At 39.2% G+C, this 24,288-nt stretch overlaps 2 protein-coding genes across 3 annotated transcripts; both read left to right on the top strand.

Moving 5' to 3' along the window:
- The first annotated feature begins 7,999 nt into the window (after window positions 1–7,999).
- Window positions 8,000–18,082, top strand: LOC119885992 (ras-related protein rab7-like). Of its 2 annotated transcripts, XM_038696409.1 has the most exons (6): window positions 8,000–8,360; window positions 12,358–12,420; window positions 13,701–13,827; window positions 13,964–14,182; window positions 16,359–16,487; window positions 16,645–18,082. In XM_038696409.1, the coding sequence occupies exons 2-6, from the start codon at window positions 12,368–12,370 to the stop codon at window positions 16,738–16,740; spliced, it is 624 nt and encodes a 207-aa protein (XP_038552337.1). In that variant the 5' UTR covers window positions 8,000–8,360; window positions 12,358–12,367; the 3' UTR covers window positions 16,741–18,082. The 2 variants fall into 2 exon arrangements, with proteins under 2 accessions (XP_038552337.1, XP_038552338.1); XM_038696410.1 differs by lacking the exon at window positions 12,358–12,420.
- A 2,126-nt stretch (window positions 18,083–20,208) lies between these two features.
- Window positions 20,209–24,249, top strand: arpc4 (actin related protein 2/3 complex, subunit 4). The gene is made up of 6 exons (XM_038695991.1): window positions 20,209–20,364; window positions 22,053–22,171; window positions 22,293–22,404; window positions 22,561–22,656; window positions 23,310–23,480; window positions 23,724–24,249. Exons 1-6 carry the CDS (start codon window positions 20,224–20,226, stop codon window positions 23,727–23,729), a joined length of 645 nt encoding a protein of 214 aa, XP_038551919.1. The 5' UTR covers window positions 20,209–20,223; the 3' UTR covers window positions 23,730–24,249.
- The last annotated feature ends 39 nt before the right edge of the window (window positions 24,250–24,288 follow it).

Genomic DNA, 24,288 nt, shown 5'->3' with positions numbered 1-24,288 from the left:
TTTCTCCTACTCTCTCTGTTAGTGAGGTTGCTTTGGCTCAGATTCCTAGATAACTGCGGCACTCTTTGCTGTCTGACATGGACTAATGCACCCGCCCCCTGATACACACACACACACACACACACACACACACACACACACACACACACACACACACACACAAACACACAATCTGTCCATCTCCTTAACTCATCTCATTCTCTCTCTCTCTCAGACTCCCACACAGGCACACATAGAGGTGCATGTTTACACACACACACACACACACACACACACACACACACACACACACACACACACACACGCAATGTGAATAGACATCCTGCTCTGTCTTGAACACATAACACATGTGCAATGTAACATAAAGCATGTCTAAACCATAGATTAATTGTCCTTTTTTAATGCTGTGGATGAGTTTCTTCACCTGCCTCTGTGATCATACCTGTCTCACATGCTGTATGTTCCTCTCAAGAACCCCATACTCATTCTGAACAGACTTCCACCTCCTCTTAGTCTTATCCATCAACGTGCATATGTGGCAAATGTTTGTAGAGATGAAAATGCAGCAGATGCTCAAAGTATGTGGCCTCTTCCCTCCTGTGTGCCATTTTGTCACTCACATCCTTTTGTGTCGCAGTGTTTGTGTTTACAAACTGAGTTCCAAAGAGGCCATAAAGACTCTCTATTCAATAGGAGCGAGAAGGCAGGAATTCCTCTGTAAACATCAGTCATCAGGATTCTGCAGAGGCACACTCCCCCTAACAAGGAGCACAAACACATGGAGCAGAACTAAATCAAGGTGAGATATCTGTTACGGTCTGTCTGGAAAATAATCATAATGTGAAACTGCTGAGCCAATGGCAGCTCTGTGTTCTTTAAGGAGCCTTAAGGAGAGTTTAAATGAATTTGTTAAAGAAGACTCAAAAGACAGTGAATCCTGATTTTATGTTAATGCTTATTTTATGTACATGAAGTAATCATTGATAATTTTCTCTTGGTACATAATTATTGAAAGATTCTGTATCTGTATTCTGTAGATATAATCAATGGAACGCTAAGAATATGGTAAAACACAGGTGTCATTTAATGCAACTGACTTTTTAAATATGGCCACTTCTTTTAACTTCAAACAACATGTCAAAGGGCAAACCCATAACCGTGGTCATACACTGGACTTGGTTTTTACCCTGGGTGTCAGCATTTCCTCTGTGGAATTAGTGGACATGACCATATCTGACCACAGATGTATTGTTTTTAGCTGCGATTCGCCTGTTACTCATGCCGCCTCACCAAGCTCCGTGTGTTCTCGCATCTTTAATGAACAAAGTGTTTCAAAGTTTTGCGCATTCTTTCAGAGCCAAAGCCAACACCTGTCTGATTCCAACACCAACAATTTGGTCAATCACTTCAATCATATCTGCTTGTCGTCACTAAATATTACTGCTCCTCTAAAGGTTAGGCCTACGTCTAATGCTAGTAAGCAACCCTGGATAAATGACAGCATTTGCAGCCTAAAAAGGGAATGCAGGAAAGCAGAGCGCAGATGGAAAAAATCCAGTCTCCAAGTCCATTACCTCAGTCTGAAGGATTTATTAATTAACTACAATAACTTGGTTAAGGATGCGAGAACACACTATTTTTCTGAACTCATTACTACACATAAACACAATCCCAGGTTTCTGTTTAAGACTGTGGATCAGTTGGTAAACCCAACCCCTCCTTGTGCCTCAGCTGGAAGTAATGATGACTGTGACTTGTTTTTATCTTATTTTACCAATAAGGTGGTGTCAATCAGAGCCTCTATTACCCCCGCGGCCTCTTACTCAGAGGTTCCTCACCAGCAACAAGAGAGTTTTAACCAGTTTTATCCCATCGACTAGACTGAGCTTTTAAAAACAGTATCACAAATGAGAGTGTCCTCCAGCCCACTTGATGTAATACCTACAAAGTTTTTACTGAAAGTAATGGATTCTGTTGGGCCCCATTTGATCTCTGTTTTCAACAGCTCCCTATCTACTGGTTGTGTCCCTGATTATTTTAAAACGGCTTGCGTGAACCCACTTTTAAAGAAACCTGGTTTAGATCCCTCCCTCCCACATAATTTTAGACCAATTTCAAAACTGCCTTTTATTGCAAAGATTCTAGAAAGAATTGTGTCCAAACAGCTGCTCACTGTACTGGAAAATAACAAAATATTTGAAAAGTTTCAATCTGGTTTCAGGAAGTACCACAGCACTGAGACTGCACTGCTTAAAGTCACCAATGACCTTTTAATGTCTGTTGATGAAGGCATGTGCTCAGTCCTGGTACTCCTGGACCTTAGCGCTGCTTTTGACACCATTGATCACAACATCATGTTAGACAGACTGAGGCACTGGGTGGGGATCTCTGGTACAGCCCTAGAATGGTTTTCATCCTACCTGTCAAATAGGAAGTTTTGCGTGTCTGTAAACAACTATGTCTCTTTGTTCTGTCCAGTTAAATATGGTGTGCCTCAGGGGTCGATCTTAGGACCCATTTTGTTTTCCTTGTATCTGCTTCCCCTTGGACATATTATCCATAGACATGCCATTTCTTTTCATATTTATGCAGATGACACACAAATATACTTGCCCTTCAGACCCACAGACCCTGGAATGCTGAGTTCACTTAACAACTGCCTTTGTGAAGTTAAAAAATGGATGTCAAATAATTTCCTCCAACTGAATTCAGACAAAATAGAAATCCTGGTCATTGGGTCCCAGCAGATGGCAGATGGCTGGTTCCCTATTAAATCACATTAAGCCTGTGGCAAAGAACCTTGGTGTTTGGTTTGATAGTAATTTAAATTTCGAGCAGCACACCACAAAGCTTGTTCAATCGTGTTTTTTATCAACTTAGAAATATAGCAAAAATTCGATCTATGTTAACTTTTAAGGACACCGAGACCATTTTACACGCCTTCATCTCATCACGCCTGGATTATTGCAACAGCCTTTTCACCTGTTTAACCCAAAAATCTATTGATCGACTCCAGACTGTCCAAAACTCAGCTGCCAGGCTTTTAACCAGAATAAAGAAATATGACCACATTACTCCTATTTTAGCTTCATTACACTGGCTCCCAGTGTGTTTTAGAATTGACTTTAAAATTCTATTGATCACTTTTAAAGCTCTTCATGGCCTCTCGCCTTGTTATATTTCTGAACTTTTAGTCCCATACACACCAGCACGTACCTTGAGATCCTCGGGCAGAGGTCTGTTGTCTGTTCCAGAGTCTTGACTGAAAACTAAAGGGGACAGAGCGTTTGCTGTCAGGGCCCCGAGGCTCTGGAACAGTCTGCCCGAGGAAATTAGGTCAGCTGAGTCAGTGAACTCTTTTAAGTCCCTTCTTAAAACATACTTTGATAGGAGAGCCTTTCCCGATCTTATTTGACTTTATTTTATCCCTTTTATTTATTCTATTTTACTAATTTTATATTCATCTTAAACGTTTATTTTAGTCTTTTCAATGTTTTCATGCTTTTATCTTGTATTGTTTTTGTATTATTGTCTCTTGGGTATTATTGTCTTTACACTTGTTAAAGCACTTTGTAACTTGTTTTTGAAAAGCGCTCTACAAATAAAGATTATTATTATTATTATTATTTACACTGGGGATGTCCCCACCACATTTTGAAATTGTTGATTTTGTCTCCATCACCTTTTGAAAGAATTTGTAAAAAATGTTAACTAACAAATGAAAATGCTTTGAGAAATGTTTATTTGCCTAATAAGTAAACATGCAATTGAATGTGAATATGAAAAATCAAATGTGCATTGTCCAAAAAAAGTTTTTAAAAAAAACAAGCTGCTGATTATTGCATTATATTCTGTTATATTTTTATATTTATTATTTGTCCCCTGCCAGATGAATTTTTTGTTTCCCTTTATAGATTTAAAGACATTTCCAACGTAAATTTGGGCAGAAAATATCTCCAGAATGCAGGAAATTAAGTGTTTAATGCTCCAATTTTCTGGGAGAGGACCCCAAGACCCCCCTGCTCATATATTTCAGCTCTTCATATTTCTTCAAAATAGTGTTAAAAATCTTCTCGTCTTGTTCTCGTGCATCGTCACGTCTTGTGACCCAAGTGCATCATCATGCCCCTAATATGGGCCCTTTTATCCCCACCACTTTTTAACAAAAAAAGACGCCCTTGTGTTAAAATAATAAGATCTCTACAGTTCAGAATTTCTCTATCAACAATTTTATATTTCTTTTACCTGCATTAATTAATTTTCACCTGTCATCTCTGGCTTGATGTTAAAAAGGTACCCAAAAATAGAATAAAACAGAATTTCTTATAAAGTGAATATACCAATGTAAGAAATATAATGCACAGGATATTAATGTTACACATTCTCCAATAAATGATGCACAGTAAGACCATGGAAAAAAAACATATGTGACTATTGTGATACAACTCAGTTCACTTTAATGAAGCTGTATCTGAAGAGTTGGAAATGTATTAAGGTAGAGGATTTCTTAATATAGGTTGTGACACAGTTCGGCTGTTGACAGAAAAGTGTGTGTCTCTCACTAACCAGAAATCACATTTCTTTAACAACTTATTTACAGCAAAGTGTGTTTGTGGTACTCAGCTATGAGTTTACAGTAATATTTAAGTGGCATTATTTCTATTTCTTTCATATCATACTATAGCCACATAATAAGAGGTTATTATATCAATAGCACACACTTGCTATCAATACAATGTTACATATATTAATATAAAGTTTTTCTGTAAAGAGTTATGATATCTACTCCGTGTTCTCATATATTTAAATCCAAATGTGTTTTCATTAGACGGAACTGTCTCTGTCAGAAATGCATTTTTAAGATATTAAAGCTCTCCTACCCCTCCCACCAACTACACACACACACACACACACACACACACACACACACACACAAACACACACACAACAGCAAAAATACATTTTATCTCATGGACTAACAGTCTGCAGCAGACAGGTTGTAAAGGATGTATGTTTCTGCAACACTGTGTTTTAGTGTTCAGAGGACAAAGTCGGTCATTCATGTATCACAGAAGCAGATCACTAACCCGTCTTATACCTTTACACAGCAGAATGTCAACACCAGAGTGTGCTACATCGCTCTACAGAGGTGCAGAACAAAACTATGTGCTAATGTCTGGGACAACCAGTTTATTTGGTTCATTCATTCAAAATGAGTTGACACTGTCCCCTGGTGGTGAATAATCATTGCTCTCCATTTTGACTATGATTCACTACAATTAATGACACTGAAACATCACATCTTTAACATGTTATGTTGATCATATAAAGATGAAAGGGCATCACTGGTGGGGGGACTGATTAAAGTAAGATGGCCCCCTCAGATCGGTGCTGTAGTATCCACACACACAAGACATTAGGAGGGAAATCAGAGAGGTGATGAGGCTCCATCATGAACCTACTGATGTATGGATGCCGAAAACCTGTCTGGTATAGGAAAAAATCATGATCGATCTCTGACTGCTAAAGAGCACACTGCAATGACAAAATAAAGGGGAGCACAGGGACAGGGGAGGTTGAATTTGAAGGCATTTTCCAGCCAAATGAGAAAATGTGGTCCAAGCAAGTGCAAGCTATGGTGGCATATCACTGCCAAAAACTGTACATGAGAGCCGCTCGAGCGCAAATGTGATCCGCGCCAGGATGTAGGGGACACACGTCTCTGCTTGTGGGAGCATTATTGTAACCCGTGAGGAGAAAGCTATGCTTTGAGCGCAGAATCCGAAGTACAAGTACTTGCTCTGATGCTCACAAAATTTTAACATGATTGCTCGCGAGCTGTTTATCTTTTTTGCTGTAAGTGGGCGGATCCAGTTGGCATTGTATCACTACATATGATTGGTTACAGTCCCTGTCTTTTGCATGAACAAGCTGGATCTCAGCCTCTGTAAAGCTTGATTTATACTTATGCATTTATCGTAGCTCCGTACCCTAGGCTGTACCCTCCGCTGTAGCCTGAGGTGCGCCTCCCCAAAAATGTAACTACACATCACGGCAATATGTACCGCAAGAACTGTGATTGGTCGGCTGGGTAGCCTGGCATTGCCTCTGAGCCAAGAGGAAGTGCTCTGTGCTTTGAAATAAATTTTACTAGCAGCCAAACCAGCGGCTGTAACACATTGGATCAATATATTTGAGCGTCATAACCCGCACAGACTAGGTTTACTATCAGAATTGGAACCATTTGGTCAATACCATTTGAAAGGTCTATCAGAGCCACATGTGCTGTATATCATTTTACCCCTATTCAAGTTAGCGGAGAGCTAAACAGGAAATTAGCTTGTTCGGCCAGCAAAAGGCAACACAGTTGACGCTGTAGTGCTACCGCTAACTACTGTTTTGGCGGTGTAATTGCAGAACAATGCTGACACCAACACACAAGTATAAATGCATGGCTACATGCGCAGCTTAAATCCCACAACTTTTTGGGAGTGAAATAATAAATTGCTGCAGTACCCCTTTAACACCCACATGTGCAGGGATCATAGACTGTGTGGCAGAGATCCAGCAAAGCTGATCTTATACTAATCCTTTGTGACCTTACAGTTTTTCCACAATCGCTTTGACACAATCGTCGAATGACTATTAAACTTTGTCAAATAATTTTACTATTTAAATGAACTTTAGGTCAGTTGTTCACTTAACCATAATCGTTTACATTACTAAGGACTAAGCCTTACAGATCAAAATACTTTGTATTTGTCTGCTATTTCTCTCAAATACAATTCTTCTCATGTTCTTTGTATATATCTCTAAATGCTAAATAGAGCGGCCAACAATCACACTAACCTGTCATGCGGTATTGTTGTAAAAGTTGTCAGATGGATAGACTAAAGCTGATGATACAGGGGGCAACTTTTTGAGCAATGTTGCTGGGCAATCTTGCTAGTCTGACTACGTTTTGTACGGATAGCGGCAGTGCGGGGCAGGTGGCAGAGTGGTGGGGGATAGGGATTATGGTAATCTTTACTCATTACCAATGACGGCAACGTTGCCCTGCATGATTGCTCTAAAAGTTGCTCTGTGTATCATCAGCTTTAGGCTGGATGGGGAACAATTAAATTTCCTCAAAATTTAGAGCAACCAACTGCTGTCTAATTTTACCTGACATATAAAATGCATAACCAATTTATACTGCAGACGGTAAGACTCAATGTTACAACTTTGGAAAATGGAGCATGCAGGAGACAGACAGGGACAAGAGTCTGCCATGTAAGAGAAGGGGCATTAGAGGGCGGGGTGGTATAGTGAGGGGGAGAGGAAGATGGAGCCCCTCTCCATAGAGGATGAGGAAGAGCCAGAGAAAGGCAAAGACACGGAGAAATCTCAAGGGACAAGGTAACTTTATTATCCCCAAGGGGAAATTTGGATTACAGCCAGCAGTAACAAATATATGAGATAAATGAGATACAGGCAACAATTATATACCATGTAATCAACCATGGCTGAAGTATGACAGAGGCTGGTCAGAGTTTGCAGCCTAATTTGGGCCGGTCAACAGTGTTGTCAAATAAATGTTTAGTTTACAGTAAAGTATAGTGTGTGCCATGGCTGACATCAATAGCAGCTGCCTAAAAATACAATGTTAGCAATATGACCATATTACATAGTGGGTAACTATCACACTTTCACTGTCATTTGACAAGATGTCTTTGCATTTTGCACACTGTCTTAGTCTAAAGGAAACTTTTGTTTTGATTACAATGATTTATTCATTGGATTTATTTACATTTGAAAATGAGTTTATTCTTTTGATTGAGTAGTCACCTTTTGCAGGTCACGTAGAGTGGTGTGCTGAATGTACCAGGTGGTTTGTGGACAATTGTACGTTTGTTTCAGTAAACGATTTAGAAAAACTGTAATGCAAAATGTAAGTCACACGTGGGCTTAGATTTTTAGTCGACTGCGTCTGACGTAGGACGCAGGCGTTGTTTTGGAGGAGGAAGTGAAAGGGGAACAGAGTAGCTGAGGGTAGCAGACAGATAGTTAGCTCGCTGGCAAGCAACACTTCAAGCAAAGTGCCAAATTTACATACCAGTCGTAGATAATTTGCCTTGGCAATTTACGACACGTTTTTTGTAAGTGTTCACGCAAAGGGCAGCACATTTTTCTAAGAATTTGAAACGAGGTATTGCCAAATTAACGCTAGCTAACAGAGTTCAGAGCCAGTGAGCTAGGTAGCTAGCTAACGTAACGCCTAGTTAGCCACCAACGCTAACTGCCCTGAACAATAACAGCTACTTAGCTCGCAGCCAGGTCGGTTCCTGTCAACAAGTCGCGGCTCCGGTTACAAGTTGAAAGTAAGTTCTTGAGACGACAACAGTCTGTTCATATGTATAATATTTTTTCACTCCTCAGTACGTTTAGTATTCATAAAACGCCGACGCTATAACGTTTAACTGCTAACGTTAATGCTGGTGCGATGTTTTCTGAAAAGCTGGTTCGGCAAAAACAAGGCCGTCCTGTCGCTCTTTTGGGTCGACTCCAATAAGGAAGGAGAACCGGGGAGGTGAGGTCGGTCGAACCAAGCACCGAAAAGGTGTTTTATCAAATGTTAACAGACGAGTATTGATTTCTCTAAATACCTTTTTTAATTGACGTTCGTGCATTACATTACAGAGGGGCGGGGGGCAATCAGCCTTTCACCTCAAAACACCCATTTCTGCATGGTTGATTAATCATATGCCGAGCTGTATGTTGGTAACATGTCTTAAAGTACAACAAGTAAAGAGTTTTAGACATGTCTTCTGTCAACAGGCTGTATGAGAGAGGTGTCCCGTGTCTGTGCCGTGGTGTTGTTGCTAGGCAGAGTGGACTTGTCCTTTGTTTTTTTGTGCTGAAGAGTTTTTGTTTCTGTTGTGACTCACAGGGCCCGCAGGCACACATGTATCTGTTCAATCCTAGGTACTTAATATAATGATCTACAACGCCCTTTGCTTGTGCCAAAGAGCTTGCTTGGATCTAATCTGAAATCTGCTGCCATGTTTCTTATTGAAGTGCAAATGGTGTCTGACATCTAACCTTTTACTTTTCCTTCATTGGTTTTTAAAATTTAACACTTATTACATGTGATTCAGAGTATGAAGTCTGAGACATGTTACTGCTCTCTGATTTAGTTTTTAATGCTTAATTGCAGTCGTTGCCAAGTGTTTTGGCTCATCTCAGGTTACTTAAACTGGACTTCGACTCCAAAGTACTTGTCTAGTAGTTTAGATAAGTGCTAATTTGAGATTTACTCATATCCCATGAGTTGGTTGATTCCCTATAGTTGATCAGCACATCTTATGCTTATGTGTGCTTGTCATGGTGAGTTGTCATGGTTATCATGCAGAGCTGCGTCTCATTTTACGTTGCACAGTGTACCAGTTTGTTACACTCTACTGGAGTACTTCAGTGTTTATAGTTGAAAGTCTTGATTTGTATGTAGGCTCATGAGGAAAAGCAACCTTCAAAACATTTTTTTTAATTCAATACATTCCTGAATTACAGCATCAGAGGGTTAAACAATGTATTACTGTGTAGATGTAAGGGAACCATTCCTCTGAAAGCATTATTTCATCGTAATCCTTTGCTGCACATGATATTGTATACTACTTTCTAACGTTATAGTATTGTGCTTTAATTAATATAAATAAATTTTTTATTACACATTATTTCTTTGTTTTTCATTCTATCGATACTCTTGATTTTGACCATACTGACCACTCTTCATCTTAACCCTGGGCCACTGTATTTGAACTCAGAATCTATATTTAGTTCAGAGTTTGTTTGTGTCTGTGGGTGTGCATGCATAATCCATTTCAAAGGTGAGCTGTGAATTCCAGTGCCAGTGATTTACTGAAAGAGTAGGGAACGTGTCGGGAGTTTAGTCCAACACTTAACAGTTTTGAACACAATGTGAATCCACGAACAGTTAATTTCTAATATTAGCTAGTGCACTGATGGGCTGTTGCCACTATTAAAAAAAATCCATTTTGATTATTAAATAATAAATAGATGGGAGACTGACCATGAACATTTTTAATTATCAGGATTATACAAACAAATTTCACTTGATAGCAAATTTGATGGTGGCAAACTGTGAATGAAACAGTTGTTAATTTTAATTTTTGTTATGCCTGACATTTATAAAAGTAGACAGGATGTGATAAACTACCCGGAAGAGATTATCAAATAATGTCTCTTTTTATTTATCTGTATTAAGATAACGTTCAGTTTGTCAGAAAATGCTTACGCTAGTGTCAGTGAAACCTGCCAGTTAATGGGTCATTGTATTTCTTGAGTCCTGTTTAATACAGACAGAATTAATTACTGTTCATTAGTGAGAGGCAATCACCTGCTATCCTCCAGTCAGAGATGGTAGTCGGCATTTAGCAATCAATGTCTAACGCTCTGCTGTTTGTGAGAGGTTAAAGATCCGAGTCGAGGTTGGGCTGTAATCATGTGACTGTGGTCTGAGCATGCCTAGACTTCGTGTTGTGCTGTTTATGTTTCTGTCAGCTAATCTGGCTTCACTGTACGGTAGTCACAGGAGTGCTGTGCTTGTTCCATTCAGAAATAACTCAAGTGTACTTTCCTGCTCCTGATGTGAACTGAAGTGTTTGTATATTATAGGTGTGGTTTCAGAGTTTGGATTTACTGTTAGTGCTCATGATGATTTGATTCTGCTGGGTCAAAGTTGTGATTTTTTTTTTCTCTCTCATTGCTTGTTCTATAATTGGTTTGCACCAAAAACCTGTTTGGGTTGGTGGATTGGCATGTCTAAAATGTCTTTTGCATGATGTATCCTATGTTGACTCACGTGATGAGCTGATGGGAAGTGGTCAAGTTTTCCGTTAAACTGTTGTCTAACAGGTTATTGTACTTCCCTGCCACAAAATAATGATGAAAGTAATTTGTTTCCCCCAAAATAAGGGACAGAATTGTGCCTTATATTTTTCTGGGTACTATGTACTGTACATACAGTACATTTAGCCACAGTCACAGTTCAGATCATCTTCAACGTGTTGTGAGAAAACACTACTCTCACTGAGAGTATGCACACCTACAGTAGACTTTCATTGTGCTCGACTGTTTACATGGCTCAGATTAGACATATGTGTGAAATAAAGATAAAGCAGCCTCTTATGAAATCAATGTGTATTTTAGTCTCTTTAGCTTATTTGCAAATGGATAAGGTTTGAAGATAACCCCTTAAGACTGTAACGTAGCCATTTTTTGTTTATTTAGCTCTCCCGCAGTTCATTTTGTAATTTCAGATCCTCCATGAAAAACAAAGTCATTATATTTTTGCCTGCCATATTGAATTTGTGGAGGGTATAGAGGATACTGTTGAGATATATAGAAGGTAGAGTGAATAAAAGTAGGAGGAACTAAAAGAGTCTCTGTCATGTTCCACATCTCGGGCACCAATAATCAGGATTGTACCTCTTAGTGAGGATTTCCTTTATTCCAGCATTGTTGACATCACAGTTACCGACCCAATGTCATCTATTATGTGTTAGAAACTGCTACTTCTACAATTGCACTGTTAACTTCCTCACAACTGTGAAACATGATTGAATGAAGTCTCTCCTAGCTGCAGTTTTGAACTTTTCTAAATTAATTCTGCTAGAGTGTGACAATACAGAATGTGTTCACTCACTGGCATGTTGGGCAATATCTCAGATCTTGCTTGCTTCATTTTGATGAGAAATGATGCACTTTACAGCTCACTGCTGCATTTGAGTGTTCAGAAATTACATGGATTGCCTAACAGTGAATTACAGTTCTTGCTCAAAAATTCAGGTTATTAAAAATTACATTTAAAGGCCTTACACGGTGTGTTCACAGACTTATGTTGAATATGCTGTTGTAAATGCTGGTCATTTTACATTATCATCCTGTATTATCCGTCAGATACAATGTCTGATAGTGTACTGAGATCAACACGTGTTGCTGTAGGTTGTCTGCTTAGTGACTGTTATATCAGCACAAAATGTCTAGGAGGTAACTTACTGTGGTGCGTGTGAGAGAAAGAATGATGTGTTCCTCGTGATTTGCCAGCTTAGAAAGCACATGACTGGAATGAATAGTATTCAAACCTGATTGGTCGAGGGGCACAAAACTCTGCACACAAAGATGTAGGCAAATGTTTTCCAAAGGGCTTGTCTCTTTAGAAACAGATTTACTTATATGTTGATTTTATTCAGGACACCGGAGATTAGGTTGTGACTTACAATGAAGAGGTGAGGAAGGCATTGTTGAGACCTCTCTTTATGCTAAACCTTTCGCTGTTTGTCTTTGTCTTGTCTGCAGCGGTTGAAAAATGACATCCAGAAAGAAAGTGCTCTTGAAAGTCATCATCCTGGGAGATTCTGGGTGAGTCTCAACATGGCGTTTTTCTCTCCCACATGTCAAAACCGGCAGTGCAGGGTAGGAAACCATAAGTCAGGTCTGTTCTAAAAATAGTTTGGTGCTAAGGTATTATTTTAGTTTTGAGTCGAATCATTTAAGTTTATGAATTTGCTTCTTTAATCAGTTTATGTTAGTGTTACTTCCTTGTTGGCCAGAGTTTTTCTCTGCCATAAGACGTCTCCAGGCGGACCTCTGCTCCTTGCAGCCCTACAGTTGTTCAACCACACTTTATCTGCAGACCTAATGAAACTTAATCACTGCCATTCTTTTTCATGCTAAGTACTGCATGGACTTGTCAGTGAAAAGTAATTGCTTTGTCATGCAAAAGCTCTTGATGGTTTACAGTCTTTCTTAAAAGGTTTACATTGTAAACATTGTGATAACAGATAGTAGAGCTGGATGATATTGGTAAAATCTACTTTTTATAATGACTTCTTGTACTGATAATTTGACAATGTTTTGTCCATGACTGTTGGTGGTTTCCTACATTAGGTACCATATTCTAAACGATAGCTTGGTTTTTTGGACATATTCCAGGTGCGATTGCCCACATATGTGTTTCCATTAGCTAGATCATAAATCTGTTTCATCTGTCTTGGTTTGCTACGTGCAAATCAGGGTTGACACTCCTCCAGCGTGTGGTGGTAATGCACCTGAAGCTGTTTGGTAACTGCCAAAAATGTCAGAAGAAGAAAAAGTAGTTTAGCTAGGTAGCTAACAGCTAATCCATAAAGTAGAAACACATGGATGAATTGACTACCAGCAAGATAAACATTTTACTTGTCTCCACAGGCATTCGCACGCTATCTCTCCCTCACCCACCCACCCACACAGATCGTATAGTGGCTGCAGATAATGCAGTGGTAGGAATCGGACTGAATTTACTGGAGTGTTTGTCTTCCTTTCGCTTTATGTGTTATATAACGATGGCTAATCTCATTGTAATTTCAGTGCCCCTTTATTTGTCATTTATCACATTGGGTAAAAGACCCTGCTCGTGGCTACTTCTCCACAGGCTGCTTGTTGCAGTAGTTACACTTGGGAGATGGTGTGATCTGTAACCATCTGTAATACTTCTAGATGCATGCAAGTGGGATGAAGTCTAAATGGATTACATCCATGTATCACCCAGCTCTAAATGCATCCCATTAATGCATCAATCAGCCTGTACCACGTTATGTTTTTGCCCTTGGTCTACACCTACAGTATCTGTTATCCTGCTGTCTGTTGTTTTCTACTCTCAGAGTTGGGAAGACCTCCTTAATGAACCAGTATGTGAACAAAAAGTTTAGTAACCAGTACAAAGCTACAATAGGAGCCGATTTCCTGACCAAGGAGGTGATGGTGGACGACCGGCTTGTTACAATGCAGGTACAGCACAATTTATAAAACAACCCAACAAAACAAACTGAAGATTGCATCTTGGTGTTTTGGATTATTTCTATGGCTATTAATATTTGTAAGCAGTCCGCCATCTTGGACGTTTTGTCTCCTTGTGGCTGTTTAGATCTGGGACACAGCCGGCCAGGAGAGGTTCCAGTCTTTGGGTGTTGCGTTCTACCGTGGCGCAGACTGCTGTGTGCTTGTGTTTGATGTGACTGCACCCAACACCTTTAAGACGCTGGACAGCTGGAGGGATGAGTTTCTGATCCAGGCCAGCCCTCGAGATCCTGAGAACTTCCCCTTCGTGGTGCTAGGCAACAAGATTGACTTGGAGAACAGACAGGTTAGTATGAGTGGACAATGCCTCCGCCGTGAAGTCATTTTAGATCATTACCCATGCTGCATTCAAATGTCAGATTCCTCAGACACCAAGGCCCTTTTTCCGATTTCCACCTTATCAGACTGTCTACACCAGATATGTTTCAGCTGCATTTTTTCTTCTGACGTTCAATGAAATTTTTTTTTTTTATATAGCACCCATTCACAACAGTTATCTCATTGCGCTTTTCATATAGAGCAGGTCTAGACCGGACTCTTTCTAATATTGTTTACAGAGACCCAACAATCTCCCACTAATAATTCAACCTCCACATCATCTCATCACTTGTGCACATCATAAAAGCAATTTCTTATTATTTTGAACAAATTGCAAATGCTTTGACACACTGATGCAAATGATTATGTACAATTGTCTGCTGTTTCCTAAATTATCAATTGCTTATGTCCTGTTGATCACAATGTATTATACCAGTTCTTGGTTAAATAGTCTTGCCTCCCAAAACATCTAGGCATAAGTTCATTGCATAAGTCGATACATACAAAATGGTTGAACACGTCAAAAATCAAAGTTGAATAAAGTCAAACTTTATTGATATTCTTCGCATACAAGGACTATAAACAAAGTAAGAAAATCACAACATACTACAATAGCAACACAGCACTCAGGCCATTCCCGATACACACAGTACCATACACAGTAAACACTAACAACACAGTGAGTAGTAAATAGTGCAAATTGCCAGTAGGTGTGTGTGTGGATAGATAGATTCCATACATGTCTATTAGACTTTTTTTTGTAAATGTGTCCTGAATTGATGAAGATATCTGTTGTGATGTGGAAGAGAATCTATGACCCGACAGACAGGAACGTCAGCCTAAGGGGTGTTTCCCACGCTTGCATTTCTAATTTTGTATTTTTTACTGTTGTGCTATGCAGTGCTGTAAAACGGTCTTGTCTTTTTCTTTTCTGTATCACAATGACATGCTCCGTCAACAAATTAGGCCTACAATATAAACAGTAAAAACTTAACTGTGAATCCTGTCCTGTCTCTCGCAAAGTATAACTTGTGCATTTTCAATGATTGTCATCTAAACCTTAGCCATAGTTTACATCAGAAAATACTTAAGAGTACACTGTTACATTGACAGCATGGCTAAACATTTTTGACTATCTTGTTTGTAAACAATGGCACAAGGACTTGTAATTCTGATGGCGCTCACATAAAGACTAACTTTTGAGAGAGAGACTATGGATTTAGAGCAAGTAATGGGCTTTTTCAGATAATACATTGAGTTGTGCTATTTGTACTGCCTGTTTGAGAAAGAAACTGTTTTGCAAATGTTAAGGATGATTTGAGAAATGTACCAAAGTGACTGAGAAAAACTGTAAGAAGACAGTGATAGTAACTGCAATGAGCCCAACAACTGACACAAATACAGAGGAGTCTTGTGTAGCATTCTCCTCGTTGGAACTCATTTATAACTAATTTGACGATTGCCAGATTTTAAATGAACAAAATATGTTTTTTAGGTGACTAAACTGCATAACGTGTTATCATGTGAAGGGTGTATAGAGTCTGCAGAGACATGACGCATGCAGCAGCTGAACAACGTGTAGTTACATGAGGAGCTATGACAGAGAGCTTAAGTTTACAAGCTGTTAGCAAGTTAGACAGACAAACCTAAAAGTTAACTTACCCTGGGTTCGCTATAAGGCGATTTTCTTCAATCTGTTTCCCTCGGGAGTGTTTTTTGGCTTTCTTATTTTTTTTATTTTAGACTTCAGAGCAACTGAAATCTCTGCAGCGCTGACTTCCGTCAACCCAAACAAACCCACATTGCTTGCTGCGCATATGTCTGCTCCTGGGAGACCGTTGCTAACTTTTGTTGATGCTGGACTGTATTTATGAAAGCACAGTAATCGAACACAGTTATCATGATAATAAAAATTTGTACAGAATTTTACCATGGTTTATCACTAAACCGGTAATCGTTTGTCATCCCTATACATGCAAATGCACTTTACCATAAATTTTAAAAAAAGAATTGCGTAAAATAACATTTGACTTAACATTGCCAATTTATTAAATAGGATTTTCTTTTTGGAGAAAACCTTGAAAGCCATCTTTATGCATTTCAACTCAACATACTGATGACTCTTTTCCTCTTCACGCACACAGGTAACCACCAAAAGGGCTCAGGCATGGTGTCAGAGTAAGAACAACATCCCCTACTTTGAGACCAGCGCCAAAGAAGCCATAAATGTAGAACAGGCATTCCAGACAATTGCACGTAACGCCCTCAAACAAGTGAGTTACAGTAGCTTGAAATGACTAATGAACGACTGTAGACGTGTGCTTTTGTTTTACTAATCTTAATGCAATGTCTATACAACAGTGTCCCATGTACTTTGTCAGTTTCATTTTCTCCTGTGCTGATTATTTTCTCTCTTTTGATGCCTGTTAGGAGACAGAGGTGGAGTTGTATAACGAATTCCCAGAGCCCATAAAACTGGATAGGAATGACGGAGCTAAATCTTCAGCAGAAAGTTGCAGCTGCTGAAGGATAACTTGGACCATCTTCTCTCTTGGCTTTCTGAAAACACCCTGTCACCGGTTCCATCACCTGCACCTCGCTCCCAGGGAAAGGACTTCCCTATTGGTCTTCCTCTTTCACGCCACTGTTCATTCCATTGACACAACCCCCCCCCACGCACATGGATGTACCCACACACACACACTTAGTATACAAATTAATACACTAGCGTACTCTCATAAAATACGCTGACACATATAGTGCCCAAAGATCACACGAGAGAAGAATGAACACCCCTTCCGACCCCAAAGCCCCTGACTCAACAGTGAGTGATCTCTTGCCCCGCCCCCCCCACATTTTTCTGACTGTGGCCCCTGACTCTCACACTGGGGGAGCAAGATGGAGCCACGTTCAAAGAGTGCAATTGGGAACTCTAGATGGGCTGGCTGATGCTCTGTAATGTGAGATGATGTTGGCTAATGTCAGCATCCCAAGTATATTATTCTCTTTCAGTTTTGTCCTTGCTCTCTATTGCCTACTACAAGTAATCAAGTTGAATCATCAAGCAAACTTATATATATATAAATAAATATGCGCGCGCTGATGTTATTTCTCCAGCCAATCTGAAAAACATACTTTTTTTTTTTTTTGCACTTTATTTTTATGTTCAAGCCTTTTTAATTGTTATAGAGGGATGACTGATTTTGGGCAACGTCTGCTACTACACGTCTTTTGGTAAGCTTCAAATTATACCTCCACACTTTGTTCCCCCTGTCAAATATCCTCCTGAGAATCTGTTCTACACTTTGGTGATTGTACTGCCTTTTCCCTTGAAGGCTGTGTTCATGGGTTTGTAAATGCCTCACAGTGCAGAAGAAAGGTTCTTAAGTAGACATTAAGCAAAGGCTGATAACGTCACAGTGTAAAACATGGATTAAATCCTTGATATATTAATATTTGCCTTTTATGTAACATTACTTGTACCGCTATTATTACTGCTCTATGTGTTGTGTCCTTCATCAGACATCTTTCAACGCTATGGAATTACAATGTGTGTCACCAACACAGCATACACCTGTCTTCTGTCATGTCTTTGTTATTGCTGTTCTCTCTATCTGCTTGTAGCTCAGGTTGGCTAAGTACTTAATATTTTAAACGGACTGTGCATTACGGTGTATAGATGATAAAGGTAAATGGCTGATGGATTGAATTGAAATGGATGCTCTCTCTTTCCATTTGAAGAAAAGATCCAAGTTTTTGCCCTGGTATTACTCCTTATCCTTATAGAAAAAAATCACTTCGATGCCAATGATGTTGTCAAAGAAAATTGGGACATCAAATAATAAAACTCTTGAATATATCAATGGTCCAACAATTGTGTGTCAGTTTTTGTTTGGTTAATTTATTGAAAGTATCCGGACACTGCCTCATGTGAACCATACACATTTGTATGCCTTCATGGGCTGGAGCCAGTCCCAGCTTACATCGGGGTACACCATGGACAGGTCGCCAGTCTATCGCAGGGCACTTTCACTTGTACATCTTTATTTCCATTATTTTAATTATTTAGAATTGGGTGACCTCGAAAAACTCTGTCACTTCTTGTTCACCCGTTCCATATTTCCTACATAGTAATCAGTCAATAGTTCACTCTGTAGTGAGTTGTAAATTTAAATTTCACACATACCCACAGCATAGTGCTGCCTACCTTTAATGTCAAAACAGGTCAAATGAACCAGAATAACTGCGAACTTGGGGTTTGCATGGCCTGCAAGAACAGGGCCATGTTCCTAATGCCTTTTACTTGTCATAGTAGGAAAAGCACAAGTGTTACTAATAAGTGGACATGACCGGGAGACAACATACACAATGCCAGGAGCCTGAAACTGAAGCAGCTAAGTGGAATTCAGCCATGGTTCATTTTATTATTTACACTTGTGTTGATCTTACTGTGAGAGATTTTCCGTTTCAACGACCTGTAGACCTTTTTCACAGCAGACATTTTGGATTGTCAGCAGGAAAAGCATTGATAACATTAACAACTGAATTCCACAGAGGTGTGTTAGTTCTAGTAGGGCACTGAGTTTGTGAATGCTGGTGTACAGACACTGGATAGAACTGAGCCATCATCAATGTTACACCTGTGCGTTTCCTGCTAAATCAGTTCAGTGTGCAGATGCTAATATTTTCTGTTATTTTTATTTTTTTTATCTCTTTCCATTTTTGGTTAAAAAGCTTTTCTACATGCATACATTCTTCAGGTATGTTGTGGTGGACAATCCCTTTTAATTTTAGTTTTTTTCTAGTCATATTTTGTCGATAAAATATCAAACATCCTTAAAAAGTACATGTAATACGTCTGTAATTATTGCCAAAAACATTACAGGACCCGTGTCCCTATTTATAGTGATATGCGATACCACTTAATTCCTATACAATCCAATACCAAGTAATACCCAGGCTGGTATGGCCGATACCAATTTTATTTCTAGTTTAATGTGACCTCCCTCTCTCGTTTCTGTATTTATTAGAGAAATAAGGTGTAGGCTGTAGCCTTACCAATTCAAAATAATAGCTGCATATAAGACATAAAACTACTGTCATTCTTTAATTATAATAAAAATATCCTGCCCAGAACTTGCCGCTTCATAACATCATCCTATTATTGTGACAGACTTAATCTCAGATGTTTAGCGAAGTTTGCGGTGTTGCGAAAGTATTTCACTGTCTTTGCACACACATCTCACAGAGCAACATTATTACCTTCACAGCTAAGATAGAGCCACATGTGACTGTTTTTACAGTCAGCCAGAGTCAGCATTCAATCGCAGGAAATGTAAAAGGCTGGAGCTGCTCACTTCAAAGAAGCGCCGTCACAGAGCCGTAGTGCAAGCATGACTTTGACAGGCGGAAGGAAAAGTAGTTCCTATCAAACGACTATAATTAGACCATCCTGGTGATAGTAAGATACTTATAATAAAACACACACAGTTTAGATATGGATCCTTTTATATAAGTATCGATCCTAGAGCAGGAAACGTTGGTATCAGAAATATCGATACTTTAGGATCTAACCCTAACCCTAACCCATCACTCCCTAATGGTGTAGCTAACGTTACAGCCTTTTTACATACAGTCTATGGTTACAGCCCTGCAAAGAGCCATCCTTCCGCATGCTGTAAGAGTCAACATAGAAATGACATGTGTGGCATGTTTACAACTGAGAAAAGTGATTCTGGTATACCACCACCATCGTTTTGGTCATTGGTCATTTTAGAAGATTAGCACAGAAACGGAAAAATAAAACAACCTGTTACACAAATAAGCAGGTAAACTGGTATGTTTGGTGTTCAATGAGTTTGTTATGCTGCGGTGAGGAAAAAGAAAGGAAATATTCTCCTTTTTTTATTCATTATAGTATTCAAACACAGTTTGATTAAGTTACCTGTAGATTAACAACATAATGCTAAATGGTGGTTTTGTAGCACTCGGCAATCTCTTTTATTTGTCATGTTGATACTCTGCAGAAAAAAGTGCAGTTGCCTTAGTTTTGCAGCAGAAGCAGCAGAGTTGAGTTGGTATGTTCACGGAAAAGCCCCGACAAGTGCAGCTACTTCCGCCTTTAGCCGCCTCTCATCACACAGAAAAATGGTAAGAGAACAAATGTGCTGATAAACCGACGCAGTTTAACGGTTACAAATATCAGAAATGGTCAATATAAAGTCATTACAGCTCCTCGACTAAGACTGCAACCGCGAAAACGTCGCAGCTCGGGTTTTTTCTTATTTAGGCTACCCAAGCAAGCTGTTAGCTAACAGGCTAACGCTAACTGGTCGGTTTCTCAGCTAACAACCGAGAGAATAGAATCCTGCTTCGTCATAAAGCATACAGACAGTGACCTCACATTCTATTATTATGACGTGTGAGGCCGGTTGTCGCTCTGAAGTAATACTTTGTACGTATTAAGTAACGTAGTAGGCGGACTAATGATGGACAGGAGAGGACGCATCTGGTGAACTAGGTTAGCTGGTACCAGCCCAGCTGATGTTGTGTTGCACCCTCTCGAGCTTCTTTGTCCATCAGCGTAAAAAAATTAATCGTTTTGTTAAAATAGCATTTGATTATATGGAGAAACACTTATTTAAATTCTGGCAGTGTTTCCTGCCATTCTCAAAATCAACACCTGGTAAACTAATTAGCTGAACCTTTTGCTGGTACCAGCTGTTCAGATGATGATTTTGATAGATGATATCAACATAATCAGTTGCATATTCTGTCAGCTTTGAAAAAATATTGCAGTTTGTTACACATTGGCGACAAATGCAGCATTACAAATAGTTGGCTTTGTGGCTCTAATGTGATACAGCCAAGTGCAAGAGTGGACAGTAAGGCCACAAGTGTGATAATCACTTAAAATAAGATGGAGGTTATTTGTATCAATGTCCGCTACATTTTCTGTTCTTTGACATTAACCTTTTGCATATTCCAAATCGTGTAGTGTACACATAATAAGCGTGGGCTCCATTGTGCCAGGACACAGGATTTTTTTAGGCATCTGTATTTACTATATAATGAATTCAGATAATGGAGATGAATGCACTCAAACTGCGGAGGCTAAGCCACAACATGTCACACAGGGTTTAACTGCAGTGTATACATTTGACACATTAAGGCAGGCCATTACAACTTGAAAGGTCATTTGTGTAACGTGTAACTTTGGTATTTTTCAGCCTAACTTCTCATGTTTTTGTGTCTATGTGACTAATTGAGACTACATTTTTTGAAATTGGTACCAGTATTGCATTTTAGTTTTTCTTGCTACTGACTGACTCGGATTGTTAATACAAGTGTCTGACAACATCGTGGAAATGATCCCCACAGAGAAAGACCTTTTTTAAACAGTTAGATCCTTTTTGTTTAACCAGAAACAATCAATCTCATTAAAGCCAACAGAAATAGTTATTCTACACCATTTGCCACTCACGATAGTTTTTAGTCATGTAGTGTGCAAACTGCAACTCCCACATTCCCAATTACAAAACAGAAAGTTGTGTAGTGTGAACAGTACAGTGTTCTGACGACTTTGAAAGTCATTTTGGTGTGACTGCAGCTTAAGATGAAATGCTAGTGTGTCACAAAGGACAGAAACAAGCAATAGCCAATTCGAGGTTGAGACTCAGGGATGTCAGTAAACCTTATACTGTTCACCGTTAACAGGAGAAGTGAAACCAGGGAAGACTGTGTATTTGAAACTTGTTGATCCACAGGATCTGTCACACGTCAGACATTCCTCTTGAGCAATGATTCTCATCTACTCTTTCCTTGCATTCCTCCCTCAGACGGCAACCTTGCGTCCATATCTCAATGCGGTTCGTGCTACTCTGCAGGCCGCCCTCTGCCTGGAGAGTTTCTCCTCGCAGGTGGTGGAGAGACACAACAAGCCAGAGGTGGAAGTACGGTGAGTCTGTAGCAGTGACTTTGAGTGTGAATTTGCAGCGATTAAATCTGAGTTTCACCTTCTAATGCCTGTATACCGAGCGTGACAGAAAATGAATTGTGTACGTGTCTCCCACTTCTAGGAGCAGTAAAGAGCTGCTCCTCCAGCCTGTGATCATCAGCCGTAACGACAAGGAGAAAGTTCTGATCGAGGGATCCATCAACTCTGTCAGAGTCAGCATCGCTGTCAAGCAGGTCAGTCCAGCTGCTGCCCGGGTGCCACTGATTATGTGTTTAGATTCTGATATAAAACAGATGGTTGCTTAGTAAAAGTGAATAATGTGACTGATGTAAAGGTCAGAACTGTATCTGTAATCCAGACTGTTTCTTTTAAATGATCTGCTGCTGCAGGCAGATGAGATTGAGAAGATCCTATGCCATAAATTCATGCGTTTCATGATGATGAGAGCAGAGAACTTCTTCATCCTGAGGAGGAAACCAGTGGAGGTAAGTGAGCATTGAAAATGGGTCAGTCCTATTCATACACATACTTCTTCAGTTGTATGCTATGCTTAAATTGCTCAAAACAAAAACAAACCTGTTAAGCAGTGTATTGTTCTGTAAATGAGAATGTGGAACAAAAATTAAAATGATTTTGTAATATGAATGTAAACAACTGTTCAGCCATTAGACTCCACAATGCCACAGCACCCAGCACCTCCCATCTCCGCTGATAGAAACTCAACTTTCAAGCACAACCCTTTTTTCACACATGCACAATTACCTCTAAAACTTTCCACATGTACACATGGAGACCATATTCTATTTAGATTGTAAATTGTATGTATATTTTATATATTTGCTTCTGATTGTTGCTTCTTCTTTTTATTGTATTTTTTTTTCCTGGGCTACTGTGCCAATTTGATTTCTCCAATTTCTCCAATTTGTTAGTGTGTTTGTTTTATGTTTTTTTTTTTTTCTGTACTACAAATTACTTTTGCCACTATCTTTATATCCATTCATATAAAAATACTGGGAACCTTGATTTACATTTGTGTCAGTTATGACCGTTTAAAAGGTTACCATATTCAGCTCAAACTGATACGATATGTGACATCTGGATCATTAACCTTCTTTTGTCACCTGTCTTCATTTCGCAGGGCTATGACATCAGTTTTCTCATCACCAACTTCCACACAGAGCAGATGTACAAACATAAACTGGTGGACTTTGTCATTCATTTCATGGAGGAAATTGACAAGGAGATCAGTGAAATGAAGCTGTCTGTCAACGCCAGGGCTCGTATTGTCGCTGAGGAGTTCCTCAAAAATGTAAGTTGTACTTTTTCTATAAACAGTGATGCAACCTTATTTGCAGAAGTGTATGTTTTTGCATTATTTTTTACATTAGGGTGTCTGAGTTTTGTATGGTAGGTCTTTGATTCAGTAATGTATCATGCTGTTATTTTAGTGCTAAAATGTCATTGATATTATAGTTGGTTTGGAGTTATATTATTATAGGGGAAGTAATATAATTCTACTGTAGCTTAGACAGTTTTTGTTTTACTCTTGCAGTTCTGAGAGAGAGAATCCACAGGAATACATTCCTTGCAATTCTGGCCGTCACTGTGGAGTGTCCACATCACGGCAGAGAGGTGACAAAATACGATCAGCGAAGAAGAAGAGAAGTGGAGAAACATTAGAATGTGCAGTAAAGATGTGCAGGCCAATGAGGCTTTGCCCTTTCACCTTTAAAATGCCCCTCTGCTCAAAAATATTGATGTTTGTACATAATCAATACTTACTGCCTTTAGAACATAAGTCAGGGCAGGTCCTTAAAAAAGACATGTGTAATCAATATTTGTGAGCACAGGGTAATATGGAATTTTAAAATAATTTAAATGTTTTTTTTTTTTTATATATATAAATATATTATGTGCACAAATTTTTATTTAGCTGTTTTGACATTAAACTATGAGGGCAATCAATTGGCACATCTTTCTTGTCACAAGTACACAGAGTAAACCCTATTGTAAATGGAAATAATTAAAATAAATATACTTGCTGGCAGTGAAGATAAATAAAAACATTATCCTTTGTATTTTAGTGATTTTTCTTATTCTGGTGTGGTGTTATGAAG

Source organism: Micropterus salmoides, unplaced genomic scaffold (assembly GCF_014851395.1).
Source record: "Micropterus salmoides isolate LMB-PRFRI ecotype aquatic unplaced genomic scaffold, ASM1485139v1 Ms_hic_scaffold_4, whole genome shotgun sequence".
NCBI classification, from domain to species: Eukaryota; Metazoa; Chordata; class Actinopteri; order Centrarchiformes; family Centrarchidae; genus Micropterus; species Micropterus salmoides.
Note: the sequence above shows the minus strand (reverse complement) of the source record. Positions and strands in the feature narration are given on the sequence as shown.